Source organism: Megascapheus bottae, chromosome 27, assembly GCF_031878675.1.
Source record: "Megascapheus bottae isolate mThoBot1 chromosome 27, mThoBot2.hap1, whole genome shotgun sequence".
In the NCBI taxonomy this organism is placed as follows: domain Eukaryota; kingdom Metazoa; phylum Chordata; class Mammalia; order Rodentia; family Geomyidae; genus Megascapheus; species Megascapheus bottae.
The window spans coordinates 11020134-11035326 of NC_143535.1; the positions used below are offsets into that span (position 1 = coordinate 11020134).

Genomic DNA, 15193 nt, shown 5'->3' on the forward strand with positions numbered 1-15193 from the left:
TTTTTGGGGGGGAATAAGGCAAATTTGTTCTTTTTTTAAAAAATAATTTTTTATTGTGATTAATAGAAGGGTTACATTACATTCACCAGATAGAAGGTGCATAACTTCACAAACATTGATACCCTTTCTCATGACATGGTCCCCATTTTCCTCCCACCCTCCCCCCGGCAAATTTGTTCTTATATTTAGTAAGTATAAACTGAATTCATGAACTTTCTACAATCTGACTCATAAATAAGACTGAACCTGAATTTTGCTTTTTAACTAGCTGAGGCAGAAGATACAAGTGGAAAAAACATGAAGTTTACATTTGATTCACACCAAAAATCACTGGACAGTTTTAAGTATAGCAATGGTATATTTCAATGTTCACTTTCCAAAGGCCAGTCAGGCTATGCAGCAGGAATGCTAAAGTAAGGAAAGTGCATGAATGAAGAAGGAGACCAGATAGGAGGCTAAGAGAAGGTTAGGTATGGGCCACAGTGTACTGGAGCGTGGGAGGTAAGAAGTAATGGCATTTATCATGATGGAGTAAAAACAAACAGGAACTGAGATTTCAGTCATGAGTTGGGAAAGTCTATCAAGAAATAGCGGCTCTTAAATTGCTTTTCCCGTGTCAAATTTCAGATGCCTCTAGACATAATGGGAAATACCTGTTAATCAAGGGGATATACAAGTCTGGAGCCAGGATTTGAGATTTAGATTTTGCAGTTGTCAGATTATGGATAAAATTCAGACATGAAATTCTTCTTTCTTCTATTACTTATTGGAAGGTACTACATTCCAGATTCACTAGTACCTAACACAGTACTAAAGAAAATACATCACTTCTGCTTGCACAGAACTTAAAAGTGTCATCAATGGTTCTTTTATAACAAGGCACAGGATTCTCTTTGTATATTTATCACCTAGCCAGCACTGTATGTCATATATAATTATTTGTTTAACAGCAATTTGATAGATCAAAGTAGATGATTCAACATGAGTAAGTTCAAGAAAAAGATAAACATTTGGTACCTCTTTGCAACTGGAGAAAAATACAATACTCTTCTTCTTCAGGTGGCTTCTCAAAAAGGAATAGAGCACACTTATCTTTTGATGCAGCTCACAAATTATGTAGTTCTGCTCCAAAGTAGCTGGAGTGCTTGAAAGGAAAAAAATGTATTTAGATAGATATTTAGATAGATAGATAGATAGATAGATAGATAGATAGATAGATAGGCGCACACACATATGCATAGATACGTATATATGCACACATACAGTCAGACACATTCTTGTCACTGAAATTTACATTTAAAAAATGGAGAACACATATCACACACATCACAGCCCCTTTGTTCTATATGCCTTGGTGTTTACCATAAGGAACTGAAACATATCCATAGCAAAAACCTGCACATGGATGTTTATAGCAGCTTTATTTATAACTGCCATACTTGGAAACAATCGAGATATTCTAGAGTAAGTAAATGGATAAAAATGCTATTTCAGACAATAGAATACTATTCAACTAGTTTGGGGGAGGGTGTTAAGAAGTGGGCAGATAGTACTGGAGTTTGAACACAGAGCTTCATGCTTGCTGAGCAGGCCCTCTACAGACACTCTGCTAGTTTAACAATGGAATGTGACTGGAAGTGTTGCCTAGTGGTAGAGTGCTCACCTAGCATGCACAAAGCCCCAAGTTCAATTCGTCAATACCACATACACAGAAAAAGCCAAAAGTGGTGCTCAAGTGGCAGAGAGCTAGCCTTGAGTGTCAACGGATAGTGTCCAGACCCTGAATTCAAGCCCCAGAACTGGCCAAAAAAAAAAGTAAAAAAGAAAGGGCTAGGCGGGGAGTATGGCCTAGTGGTAGAGTGCTTGCCTAGCAGGCATGAAGCCCTGGGTTTGGTTCCTCAATATCACATATATAGAAAAAAAGCTGGAAGTGGTGCTAAGGCTGGTGCTGTGGCTCAAGTGGTAGAGCTCTAGCCCTGAGTTCAAGCACAGGAAAGAAAGGAAGAAAGGAAGAAAGGAAGAAAGGAAGAAAGGAAGAAAGGAAGAAAGAAAGAAAGAAAGAAAGAAAGAAAGAAAGAAAGAAAGAAAGAAAGGGCTAGGAGTTTGGCCTAGTGATAGAGTGCTTGCACAAAGACCCTGGTTCAATTCCTTGGTACTATGTACATAGAACAACCTGGACATGGTGCTGTGGTTCAAGTGGTAGAGTTCTAGATCTGAGAAAGCCCAAGGACAATGCTCAGGCCCTGAGTTCAAGCCCCAGGACTAGCAAAAAATAAAAACAAAAAAATAAGAAGAAAAATAATAAAGGAGCTGGGAGTTTGGCCTAGTGGTAGGGTGCTTGCCTAGCATGAATGAAGATCCAGGTGCCATTCCTCGGTACCACATACACAGAAAAAGCAAGAAGTGGTGCTATGGCTTAAGTGGTAGAGCTCTAGCCTTGAGAAAGCCCAAGGACAGGGCTCAGGCACTGAACTCAAGCCCAAGACTGGCAAAAAATAAAAACAGAAAATAAAACAAGCCAGGTACATTGGCTCACACCTGTAAGCCTAGTTACTCAGAAGGCTGAGATCTGAGGATCGTGGTTCAAAGCCAGCCTGGGCACTAAAATCCGTGAGACTCTTATCTCCAATTAACCACCAGAAAACCAGAAGTGGTGCTGTGGCTCAAGGGGTAGGGCAGAAGCCTTGAGCTGAAGAGCTCTAGGACAACGCCTAGGCCTAGAGTTCAAGTCCCACGACCCACAAAAAAATTAAATAAATAAATAAATAAAACAATGGAATAGTGTTCAGTACTTTAAAAAAAAATGAGCTCTCAGAGGAAGAATGATGGAAGTGGAAGGGTGAAAAAAATACTAGAGTATCCTAACATTTAAAGATATATGTAGAATCTGTGTCATTTTAACTGATACACATAGTATACATTGCACATTGAATAAAATGTATTTTATTTCCTAGACAATATAAATGTAGAATAGCAAATGCAAAACTAAAAGAACACTGTTTTTATTGGAAAGAGGCCATACCTGTATTTTGCTTTTTCATGAACCCACACATACTCAGGGTTTTTCAAACTCAAGCGTGCAAGGTCTTTTACAGATTTGGTTTGTGTGGCTGAGAAAAGTAAAGTCTGGCGTTTCTTAGGAAGATTTTCAATAATAGCATTCATAGTATCAACAAAGCCCATATCCAAGATTCTATCTGCTTCATCAAGAACTAAAAAAGGAAAATACAAGATGGACTATAATGTTTGCAATATACAATAAGCTAAATGCAAATACTCAGAATTAGATTGTAGAGCAGAAAAAGGACATTAGCTGGGCTGAGGATATAAAAGCTCTGTACAATTCCAGCCACACAACTACAAAAAGAGAGAAAACATTAGTGGGAAAACTGATGTAACTTGAATGTAACTACAGAGTTTAATTTAATTAACATAGCAATATTAATCTAATCTTTAATAAAGGTACCACAGTATACCAGAACCCAAGTGGTCACTGTAATTTTTCTCGAAGCACTCAAAATAAAAATTTAGCCAGGTGCTAATGGCATTCATGCCTATAATCCTAGCTACTCAGAAGACAGTGATCTGAGAATCATGGCTCAAGGCCAGCGTAGACAGAAAAGTCTGAGAGCCTTATCTCCAATTGAACCAGCAAAAAAAAAAAAAAGCCAGTAACTGGAAGAGCACAAAAACTAAGAACAGCATCTAGGCCCTGAATTCAAGAACTAGGAACAATACATAAAAATAAATAACATTTATTAAAATACATACTAGATTCTATTACCATGTTAAAAAATAAACTTTATTTTTTTTTAAAAAAAAAAAAAAGGACAATTTGATCTTTTAAGTTATTAGAAATGAGTGTTACTTAAAAGAAAAAAGAAGGGCCGGGAGTTTGGCCTAGTGGTAGAGAGCTTGCCTAGCATTCATGAAGACCCGGGTTCGATTCCTTGGTACCACATACATAGAAAAAAACCTGGAAGCAGTGCTGTGGCTCAAGTGGTAGAGCTCTAGCCTTGAGAAAGCCCAAGGACAGTCAGTGCTCAGGCCCCGAGTTCAAGGACCAAGACTGGCAAAAAAGAAAAAAGAAAAGAAAAAAGAAGCTGGACATCAGCGGGTTATGCCTATAATCCTAGCTACTCAGGAGGCTAAGATCTGAGTATCACAGTTCAAGGCCAATCCAGACACAAGGTCCCTGAGACTCTTATCTCCAGTTAACCACCAGAAGAAAACCAGAAGTGGCATCATGGCCCAGTGTGGCAGAGTGCTAGTTGAGCTGAAGGGCTCAGACAGTATCCAGGCCCAGAAGTCAAGCCACACAACCAACAACTACCAAAAAAAATCTTGTCTAATTTCAAAGGGCTTAATTTCACATGTAAAAAGGGTACATACATTCTTCATTCCAGTTTTTGTTTCTTTTTTAAAAAACCTACCATGTATTGCCTAGGATTAGAACCCAGATGTCAAAAAATTATCACATCATTTTCATCATTGCATTTAACAATATAACATTTCCAGGCTTCTCTCTCTCCCTCTCTCTCTTCCTCTCTCCCCACTTACCCACCTTAGTCAGTCATAGGGCTTGAATTCAGGGCCTGGACACTATCCCTGAGCTTTTGTGCGCAAGGCTAGTGCCCTACTACTTTGTCCCATGCTCTACTTCTGGTTTTTTGGTGATTAACTGGAAGTAAGAGTCTCATAGATTTTAACGCCCAGGATGGTTTCAAATCATTATCCTTCCTCAGAGCTCAGTCTCCTGAGTAGCTAGGATTACAGGTGTGAGTCACTAGAGCCCAGCCAACTCTCTTTTTTTTTTTTTTTGCCAGTCCTAGGCTTAAGCTCAGGGTCTGAGCACTGTCCTTGGATTTTTCTCAAGGCTAGAACTCTACCACTTGAGCCTCAGCACCACTTCTGGCTTTTTCTAAGTATGTGGTATCAAGGAATCAAACCCGGGTCTTCCTGCATGCTAGGCAAGCACTCTACCACTAGGCCAAACTCCCGGCCCCCCCAGCCAACTCTCTCTTAAGTGAAGAAATAAAACTCACCTAGCATTTGAAGATTGGTGGCATGAAAACATATTGTTTCATCCATGTGTTGAAGAAGCCGACCTGGTGTGCAAACAAGTATATTTATGTTGTTGATCCGCTCCGCTTCATGTTTCAGATCCTGAAAACAGGGTTTCTTTTGATTACACATACATGTCTCAAAGCAAGCTATACCAAAACTGTACAAGCCATCTGTGAGTGGCATGTCAACCTAGCTGTCTAGATACTTTTAAAAATAAACAGATATTTCATTTCTGTAACCTGCCCACATCATTGGACTAAATAAAATTAGCAAAGACCTAATGTCTTCAAGGAACTTAATCATGACCAAAATTTTCAGTGCAAGAAAAACTATTCAGTAAGTCTTCAATGCTTGATTTCCTATTAAGTTTGCTAAAAACTGAATTACTTCTGTTCTTGAAGTCAAGACTCAAGGGCACCAAACTGACTCCCACACCAGTCCCCACACTCCATGGACTGGACTAAAGAGCTGAGTATTACATATTTTTCTCTCCTTGAGAGAAAAAACATAGACTATTATTAAATATTAAAGCTGGGTGACAAGAACACAAGTACATGACAATGTATGATGGTATTTTCTTCTTTTTTGTATGACTGCATAGATATTTAAGAATTCAAGTATGTATTCCTACAGTCTAAAAATGACTAGAAACTTCAAGCACTGGTGGGTGTGGTGGCTCATGCCTGTAATCCTAGCTATTCCAGGAGGCTCAGATCTGAGGATCACAGTTCAAAGCCAGCCCGGGTACTAAAGTCCATGAGACTCTTATCTCTAACCACCAGAAAACCAGAAGCGGTGCTGTGGCTCAAGGGGTAGAGTTCTAGCTGAAGAGCTCAGGGACAGCACCCAGATCCAGATTCAAGCCCCATAACACACACACACACACACACACACACACACACACACACAAATAAATAAGAAAATAAAATTCAACCACTGTAGGTTTACTATAAGGGGGAGCAAAATTTGAGCAACAGGTTTTATCATGATCTATAATCACCCTTCCTCAAAATGATTCATGCTGTTTCATTTCTTTCGCTGGTCCTGGGGCTTTAACTCACAGCCTGATCCCTGAGCCTTTTTGTGCTCAAGATTAGCACTCTACCACTTTGAGCCACAGCACCATTTCCAGTTTTTGAATGGCTAACTGGAGATAAGAGCTTCACAATGACTTTTCTGCCTGGGCTGGCTTCAAACCATGATCCTCAGATCTTAGCCTCTTGAGTAACTAGGATTACAGGTATGAGCCACAAATGCACAGCTTGATTTCTTCTGCACGGCAAATCTGAATTAATCAGCCACAAAGACTTTTGAAAAGAGACTTGGTCTGTATAATGGAATGTTACCTCTCCCAAACCTTATTAACAAGTGGTTTTATTCTAGTTGGCCTGTCTCATAGCCTCATCAATACAGATAGCCTGACATAAATGGATTTTCCCCAACCTTCCAAAAATGACAAGCACACTTAGATGAGTGACTGCACCATGGTGTCACCACCCCATGAGGCCCTGCCTAAGAGGCCAGTGTACACAGCTGAAGCCTTCATGGCAACTACCATGGTTCTTCAATATAGGTTACTGAAGGAAAGAAGGATGGACAGGACAAAGGGACAAACCTTCCCACCAATGATGAGAGCAGCTGAAAAATCATGATTCTTCCCTACTTTTCGAAGAACCTCAAAAGTCTGATAGGCCAGCTCTCTGGTAGGTGATATTATCAGAACACCCAGGCCATCTGTTGATGTCCACTGCAGACGATATAAGGCTTCCAACACCTTAAAGACAAAAATCAACACCATGAAGACAATGCCTCAGAGAAGTCAGATTTTTGACCTGAGTTTCCACCTTTCCCCTCCAAATCAAAGATACTCATCAAACAGAAAGTATAAAACTCACAAAAACTACCCAGTCTGAAAGAAACTTTTTGTTTTTTAATTTATTTTATTTTATTGTCGGGGTAATATATAGAGGAGTTACAGTCACGTTCATCAGGTAGTGGATGCATTACTTCTCGCACACTGATACCCCAAAAGAAACTTTCTCCCACCTACCACATTCATTCCCAAATCAGAGAGAAGAGAAAAGAAATTGCAGGGTATTTCATCTGATGCCAGACCCCTGCTCAGGTGAAAGGCTATTAGAGAAAGATAGGTGTAACCCACAGAAGAAAACAGGCTTTAAAAAGTCACTTATTTTCTTAACAGAAACCAGATTACAATATGATTGGCATCTTCTACATAGCTGCTATATTTATAGTGACTAAATTATCTAAGTGCAGAAAGATATTGCTTAAAAATACAGAACTAGTGTGGTTTTTCTTGAAATAAAAATTGTCATTGTGCTGGTGATTTTGCAGAAATCAAACTAGGAGCCAAACTGTGTAACTGACACGTAAACATATTAATTTATAAGTAGTTCTACTGTTCAACTGCTACAAAGCATCACTACCAAGGTCCAGAAAATTATCAACAAATGCCTAGTTTTCCTTGAAGCACATATATTTCAGCCTTATTGAAAATGGTGATTAGTATAAAATGCCAAGGGTAGTGCCTTGGAAGGCTGAGGAGTACAGACAAGTTTGCCCATCAGTCCTATTGCAAAGAATAGTTCTGAAGAGCCACACCAGAATACTGCATCTTCAGGAACGTAGAAATCAGAGGAGGCACAGTGGCTTATTCACGAGAACTTGCTGAGTGCCTGCTATATGCAAGGCACTGTGTTAGGATCCAGGGAGGGAGAGGGACAAGACAGAGGTACTTTCTGTCCAACAGAAGATTATATTGTAAGCCAGGGAAATGCAACATGAAAACAAATCTTTATATAATTATTCATTTGTTGCAAGGCACAGAGTGTTATAAACCTATATAACAGAAGATTTGACTCTACATAACTATACTTACTGGAACAAGGAAAGCCAAAGTCTTGCCAGATCCAGTTTTAGCAGCTCCAAGAACATCTTTGCCTTGCAAAGCCAGCCCAATTGTCTGCTTCTGTATCTCTGTTACCAATCGGTACTGGGCTTCTTGCAAACCTGGCAATGTGAAGGTAAGAAAGACACTTCAGAAAATTTCTATAGCCTGCTACTACAGGAGACCTGTATGTTGGTTCCCCCGTCACAAATGGCTGACCGGGGATTCTTCTGCTGTCGCTGGATAGAAATTACAGATAAACAAGCAGTAGTGACAACCTTCATTTCCATACGTTCCCAGGCTTAGCTTCTAAACCCAGAGTTTTTCAGCTCTAAGCCCTGAGAAGTAGAAACATATAATTCCAAGTTTCCAAATCTGGAGACGCACTGTTCTAAGTGTTCAAAGCAGAGGCGCAGGGCTTAAAGTACAAAGACGCAGCACAGGTGACAATGTGATGATTGGTGACAACGTGGATGAACCTAGAGGAATTTTTTTTTTTGCCAGTCTTGGGACTTGAACTCAGGGCCTGAGCACTGTCCTTAGGCTAACATACTACCACTTGAGCCACAACATCACTTCTGGCTTTTTCTGTGTATGTGGTACCAGGAATGGAACTTGGGTCTTCATGCATGCTAGGCAAGCACTCTACCATTAGGCAAAACTGCTAGTCCTGAGAGGAATCATTTTAAAGTAGAAGTTTATAGGTTTCCAAAACATCAAAATTATTTGTCAATGTGTAATTTTTCAGGTTAACCTTTGTCCAAGCCATTTTCTTTAAAAGAAAATTAATAACATATCTTAAAATAATCATCTACTTACCTTTCAATGTCTTTTTCGACAAAGGGAAATCTGAAAATCTTGTAATATCATTTACATTTATCTGGAAAAAAGATTTTAAAAAGAAAGGAATGTCAGATAAGACAAAATATCCTCCTGGATAATAAACCACTTTTTTCTCTACATTGTGCTGCCTAGTTCACTTTGATACCTGGTACCTACAAGTCTAGATTCAACCATCACTTGTAAACAAAAGCCATCATTCCTTCTGATATGAAATATATTTTGGGGAAAGCTATCATGAATCAATGTATATTTTATATAAATTTTATCCCAACTGGTCAAAAAAACATTCAAAACACATCAGACACATTATCTCAAACATCCTTATCTCCCAAATATTGATACATTAAGTTATCACCATATCAACTATAGGAGGAAAACTTAATTTAGTCATCCTTAAGGACTGACAGTTTAACAAATAAGAGGCAAAATGACTACAAACCAGAGACCAAGATGAGAACAGTTCTATTTACATTAAAGAGTGATGTAGCTAATAGAAGTATAAGTTGAGAGCAAAGACACCTCAAAGCTTTATCCACATAAAAGTGACCTATGAAATTCAACCTAATTACTACTCATTTGAGGATACAGTGAACAAGAGACATTATTTCAATAGAATTAAAATAATCTGGTTATGCCTCCGAGCCACAGTAAGTAACATTTTGTCCTTTAACTATACATTAGTCTAATGTTCATCACTGCTGTTCTTCAGTGGAATCAAACTAATTTCCTGAATTTCATTTTAGACATTTATAATTATTTCATTACAGATAATGAGACTTCAAATCTGGGAATATGCAGCCTAATTATTCATGACTCACAAAAGTTTGGAAGGTTCATTTATTTAAATGACACTCAAAGCAATAAAGGGATTTAGAGTCTACACATCCATTTCCCCACAGTTCTTAAGGTAGCCTAGGCAGGATTACTCTCTGCTCTAAAATTAAGAGAAATGTAGGGATTAACACACTGTTAATATTTGCAAGTCTTGGTAGATACCACTGGAAAGGAGACAGCATTAAAGAATCCTTTATCCAGATAATCTACAGTCCCAGCAAGGAGTCTCAATTAGGAAATCTTCCCAACAGAACACTGAAATGATGCATATTCCTTCTTTCAGCTATGGAGCCATCAGCTACTCAGTCCTTCTCACAGGGAATGGCTGCTCTGCCATCAAGAGGGATCCTGTCCCCTCTCCCCCTTGCAATCTACCAATCACAACTGAGGCTAGGGGGCTGGTCACTCAAAGGACAGCACATCCCCTTCACAGACAGGGGACATCTAGCCTACTGACCATATGAGACCCAAGAAACATATAACAAGATGAACATCTATGTTTCTCATATGAGTCTCATTGGCTGCCCGTGGCCATCTACCTGTACTGATAATTGTGTATAGTTCACAAATTATGTTATACATAGTCAGTGGCAGAAAAACATTTCCTACTCCAGGGAAAGTGAAGATGTTCAGCTTGCTACTGCCAGTCACTATGCCATAGAGCTGGGTACCACCATCTTCAAAGACGTTACCAAAGGAAGAAAAGAAGTTTTCATTCTGCTGACCCATTACAACTGGGATCTGCAACCAATGGCCTACTGGTCAAGTCCAGTTGGCTGCCTGGTGTTGTAGTGTGTTAATGAAGCAACAGTTCATGCAGACATTATCTACTGAATGGCCCCCAAAGCCTAATACGCTGGCCTCTCACACAAAGTCTGTCAACACCTACTCTAGAAGACTCTCAGATATGTTTTAAAGAGTCCTCAAAGCTACAGCAGAAGATGGCTACAGTTACTAAAATAAAACACCACCCTTTGCCTCTGCCTTTATTCCTTCCTTGGGAACAAAGAAACAACCACTTCCAGCCTCACAGTCTCTACAAACTCTGTAAAACTCGGGACTTTGGACAACAGATAGCTTAGAGACATACCTTATTAAAGACACCTATATGCCTGAAAAAGCTAGAGGGCTGTGAGGGGAGAACAGGGTGGCTATCACTTAACCACCCTCTTCAGCTCCTCATATAACACCTGTTCCAGTGAATTCCTCATAGGCAAGGGGGGGAGACAGTGACAATACTACCATAGGATAGGGAATTCCTAACCGGTGATAGCAGAAAAATCTCATTAAATTTACTAATGTCACCAGGAGTTTGGCCTAGGGGTAGAGCGCTTGCCTAGTATGCATGAAGATCCAGGTTCAATTCCTTGGAACCACATACATAGAAAAGCTGGAAGGGGTGCTGTGGCTCAAGTGGTAGAGCTCTATCCTTGAGAAAACACAAGGACAGTGCCCAGGCCCTAAGTTCAAGCCTCAGAACTGGCCAAAAAACAAAACTTAAATTTACTAATATTTATTTGATCTAATCATTGGTCACTAACCTTTCAGGTTCATGTTGCACAAGGAGTATTTACAAAATTAAAATTAAAGAAGCCAGTCATACCCAAATGACAAATACTATACTGAAGGCATATTCAAAATGCTAATGATTCATACCTATGGAGTCAATAAAAACAAGTCTGGCCTAAATCTTGAAAGGCCAACATAGGTAGTAATGTGAAAGAAGGTATATTCTTTTGGCAAGGAGTGGAAACTGCAAGAACCAGGACAAGAAACAGCCAATTCATAGAATTGAAAGTGGTTCCTTCATGTGTGGCCATTATGTATAGCTTGTTTTATATACATTATCTCATTTGAACTTTAAATCCCTTCTACTGCTTATTAACCTGTTCCCTACATGTAAAAACCAGGTTCAAATCTGTTAAAAATCCAAGCTGAGTAAAATTTCAGTTGTCTCTGACTATACACTCTTTCACCACACTACCCAGTAACTGTGAGGCAAAGAAGGGTCTTAGTTAAAAGAGTTTTAGAAGGCTTGGAGTTTTTCTCATGGAAAGAAACATTTTAGCAGCAGTATAGAAAATACTTTCAAGAATATAAGACACAAGAGCCAGAGTCCATCAGCCACCTGTTTCACTCATTAAAGTTTTACTAGAGCATAATACCTATGTCTGTAAAAGTATTTCTACGGCAGCTTTTGTGTTACAGTAAGCGATGGAGATGCATGTGAGAAATTTAAGAGCAGCAAAAGAGATAAAAAGCATTACCAAACTGGATGTAAAAGAAGGTAAGAGGAAAAGTACTATGGATCACTCCTCAGTCCAAACATGTAACTTGCTTAGATAGAGAATGAGAAAAAGCAGTCTCCAAATATATCCACCATGTCTTAATCCCTAGAACCTGTGAATGTTACCTTCCACGGGGGGGATAAAAAAAAAAGCTTTGCAGATGTTTTGAAAGATCTTTAGAAGCAACATTATCCTGAGTTGGCCTTAAAAAAGAAATTTTTTTTTAATGAGGTAGATTATTTGACATGTTGGAAGCAACATGAATGTGGAGGTAGAAATTAGTTACATTGCCATAAGGCAAGAAATATCAGTGGTCACAAAAAAACTGGAGAAGCTATGGAACAATGACCCCAAGAGCCTCTGTTCAACAGGACACATGACCTACTGACACCTTGCTTTTGACTCAATGAACTACATTTCAGACTTCTAACTTCGAAAACTATGGAAGCATAAATTCCTGTTTAGGTCACAAAGTTTATGGCAATTTATTACTATGGCAGCAGAAAATGAAGAGAATTATGAATTTAGGAAGAATTGCTGAGGTATAATGGAAAAGAAAATGACTTCCAGTATAACTCATGATTCCTTTATTTCTCAAGATATCTCATGATTCAATTGGGTAAAGATAAGAATATAAACTCAGAAAATAAGAATATAAACTCAGAAAAATGAGGACGAAAACAAAGGAAGGGCTGCTTCTATACTCCCTAAGCAAATCTAGGCACAGTCCAAAACAAAACCCACATTTAATTTGTTTAATGATGGCTTCAAGGGCTCTGTACATAATAGTGGAAATAATAATACATGAAGTGTGGGCCGGGGAGTTTGGCCTAGTGGTAGAGTGCTTGCCTAGCATGCACAAAGACCCAGGTTCAATTCTTCAGTACCACATACATAGAGAAAAGCCAGAAGTGGTGCTGAAGTTCAAGTGGTAGAGTTCTATCCTTGAGAAAGTCCAAGGACAGTGCTCAATAATACATGAAGTATATATACAAAGTATTTTCACATGAATGGCATTGTGCAGAATACTCTCATGCACTATCTGTCTATTTATCCAGAACAACTTATAAGGTAGGTACTATTATTACGCCTTTTTGGAATCTGAACTCAAGACAAACAAACCTTTAAACTCCAATCTCTAACTTTACTGTGGGTTCAATGTCATTTCAAAGAAAACTATACCAAGGAGAACAAGGGATGACTTTAATTCCTAGTATGCTCCAAACAGAGAAAGTGCGGACACAAAGAGACTGAGTGTAATGTATGTGAAGAGTGGATATGGGATTTATGGGAGAGAAAAAAAGGATAATGACATTTCTAAGGAGTCCAGGTAGGAAAAGAAATCAGCAGGTCAAAAAGGTGACTACAAACGAGAATCATCTGGATACCTCCAGCGCACTGGTGGGGATGACAACCAAAAGGAACAGTCCAGTGAGCTTTTCCTCACTGATTTTTAGATAAGAACAAAAGCGAAGGCAGAAAATGAGACTGGCACAGGAGAGGATGATTGAGGAAAGAATCCAGTTTGGCTTTCATTGGGAAGACACAGGCCTAGGTCCCATTCCCGTACCACGTATTAGATATGAGAGCCTGGGGCACGTTTCTTGTCCTCTCCAAACTTAATTTTCTCATCTATAAAATGTGCACATTAGGATCCGCTTCTCAGATCAGGGAAGGAAGAAAGGGAGAGGGCGGGGGGGGGGGGCGAAGGGAGGAAAATCCTGTACAAGCACAAGGATAGTACTTTAAAAGATAGATATCATTTCCATTATTCTCCCTTCAAGCTCCCAGTACGTCAGTTACGCCATTAAACTTACCATCGGGGTCTCTTACAGCGTTAGGCTCCCTGCCCTTAACTTCCACTGCCATTTCTTTTCTCTTCCTTCTTTTTTCCACCCCAGAGCATGGTGGTGAGCGGCAGAGGGTCTGGGCTGTGAATGACCCCTAGCAGGCCACCTGCTAGGCCTCGACGAGGCTCCCGGGACTCCTCCTCACCCAACCCCGGGCTGGGCCCCGTGACAGGCCCGGCCCGCCCTCCCGGGAACCCGCGGCGACCCCACCCTCACCTTCTCGTAGCTCTGCACCAGGCGGCTGATGCCCTCGCGCTCGACCTGCCATTCGGGCTTCTTCAGCTGCTTCCTCAACTGCTTCTTTTGGTTCTGCCGGTGGCTATGTTTTTTCTTCCAGCGATTGAAGCTCTTCACCGGGTCGGGTCGGGCTCCCGAGCCCAGGGAGTTAGGAGTTTTGCCCATGGTGAGAGGGACCCGAGAAACCTAGCGCCTCTCTAAGGGTCCGGGTCTCAGGTAGCCAAACCGGCATGGAGTGGAAAGCGCCGGGATGCGCATGCGCACGCTTAGGAGCCCGGCCCACCCTGAGCTTTTAAAGCTGGGGCGCGCAGAGATGACGTAAGATGGGTGCGAATGGTGATTGGTGCTTTGGCTTCCGCAGGGCGGGGCGGTCTGACGGAGAGGGCGGGCTGAGAGCTCAGGAAGAGGTCTGAGGAGCATGCTGCCGGCTCTTTAACAGGACGCATGCGCGCTCGTGGCTGTCGCTCTGGTGACGTCACGCGAGGCTGTGAACGCTTGGAGCTCGGGATTGCTGAGCTTCCACTGTCGCGGGCTGGGCCATGGACTTGTGATCCTCGATTTGCTTTTTTCATCCCAGGGAAAGAAAAGATTTGTCCAGAATCAAATATTGACTTATTTCAATCTACTGCAGTGGACAAAAGGGAAATAAAAATGGTATTCTTTCGGGGGATTTCTTCTTTGGTGGGTCGTGGAGCTTGAAACTCAGGGCCTGGGTGCTGTCCTGAGCTCTTTTGGCTCAAGTCTAGTGCTCTGCCACTTGAGCCACAGCGCCACTTCCGATTATTCTGGTGGATAATTGAAGATAAGAGCCACACCGATTTTCCTGCCCAAGCTGGCTTTGAATCTCTGTCCTCAGATCTCAGCCTCTTGAGTAGCTGGGATTACTGGCACCCAGCTAAAAAATGGGCATTTCTTTAGAATTATGTCTCACCAGATTTTTCCTTTTCCTCAGCCCTTCAGACTCCAGCTGCAGCAACTTGGGAACTGAAACAATCTAATTAGTTCGAAGCGTTATCATTAAAAAATAATAATAATAAAAGAAAATGTGAGAGCTGGGCTCCAGGGAGTAAAAGCTTGAAATCCTAGCTACTTAAGGAGGCTGAGATCTGAGGTTCATGGTGCGAAGCCAGTCTGGGCAGAAAAGTCTTATCTCCAACTAGTCACCA

The 15193-nt window shown here is 40.6% G+C and overlaps 1 protein-coding gene across 3 annotated transcripts in view; it reads right to left on the reverse strand.

The window, feature by feature from the left end:
- Positions 1–14264, reverse strand: part of Ddx10 (DEAD-box helicase 10) — a 171975-nt gene extending 157711 nt beyond the window's left edge. For all 3 annotated transcript variants that reach the window (XM_090319567.1, XM_090319566.1, XM_090319565.1), the window contains exons 1-7: positions 14007–14264; positions 8795–8855; positions 7967–8097; positions 6683–6841; positions 5046–5166; positions 3023–3212; positions 1018–1144 (exon numbers count right to left, since the gene is read on the reverse strand). In XM_090319567.1, coding sequence (XP_090175693.1) covers positions 1018–1144; positions 3023–3212; positions 5046–5166; positions 6683–6841; positions 7967–8097; positions 8795–8855; positions 14007–14192 — 975 coding nt within the window. In that variant the 5' untranslated portion in view covers positions 14193–14264. The remainder of the gene's footprint in view (positions 1–1017; positions 1145–3022; positions 3213–5045; positions 5167–6682; positions 6842–7966; positions 8098–8794; positions 8856–14006) is intronic.
- Positions 14265–15193: the final 929 nt, after the last annotated feature.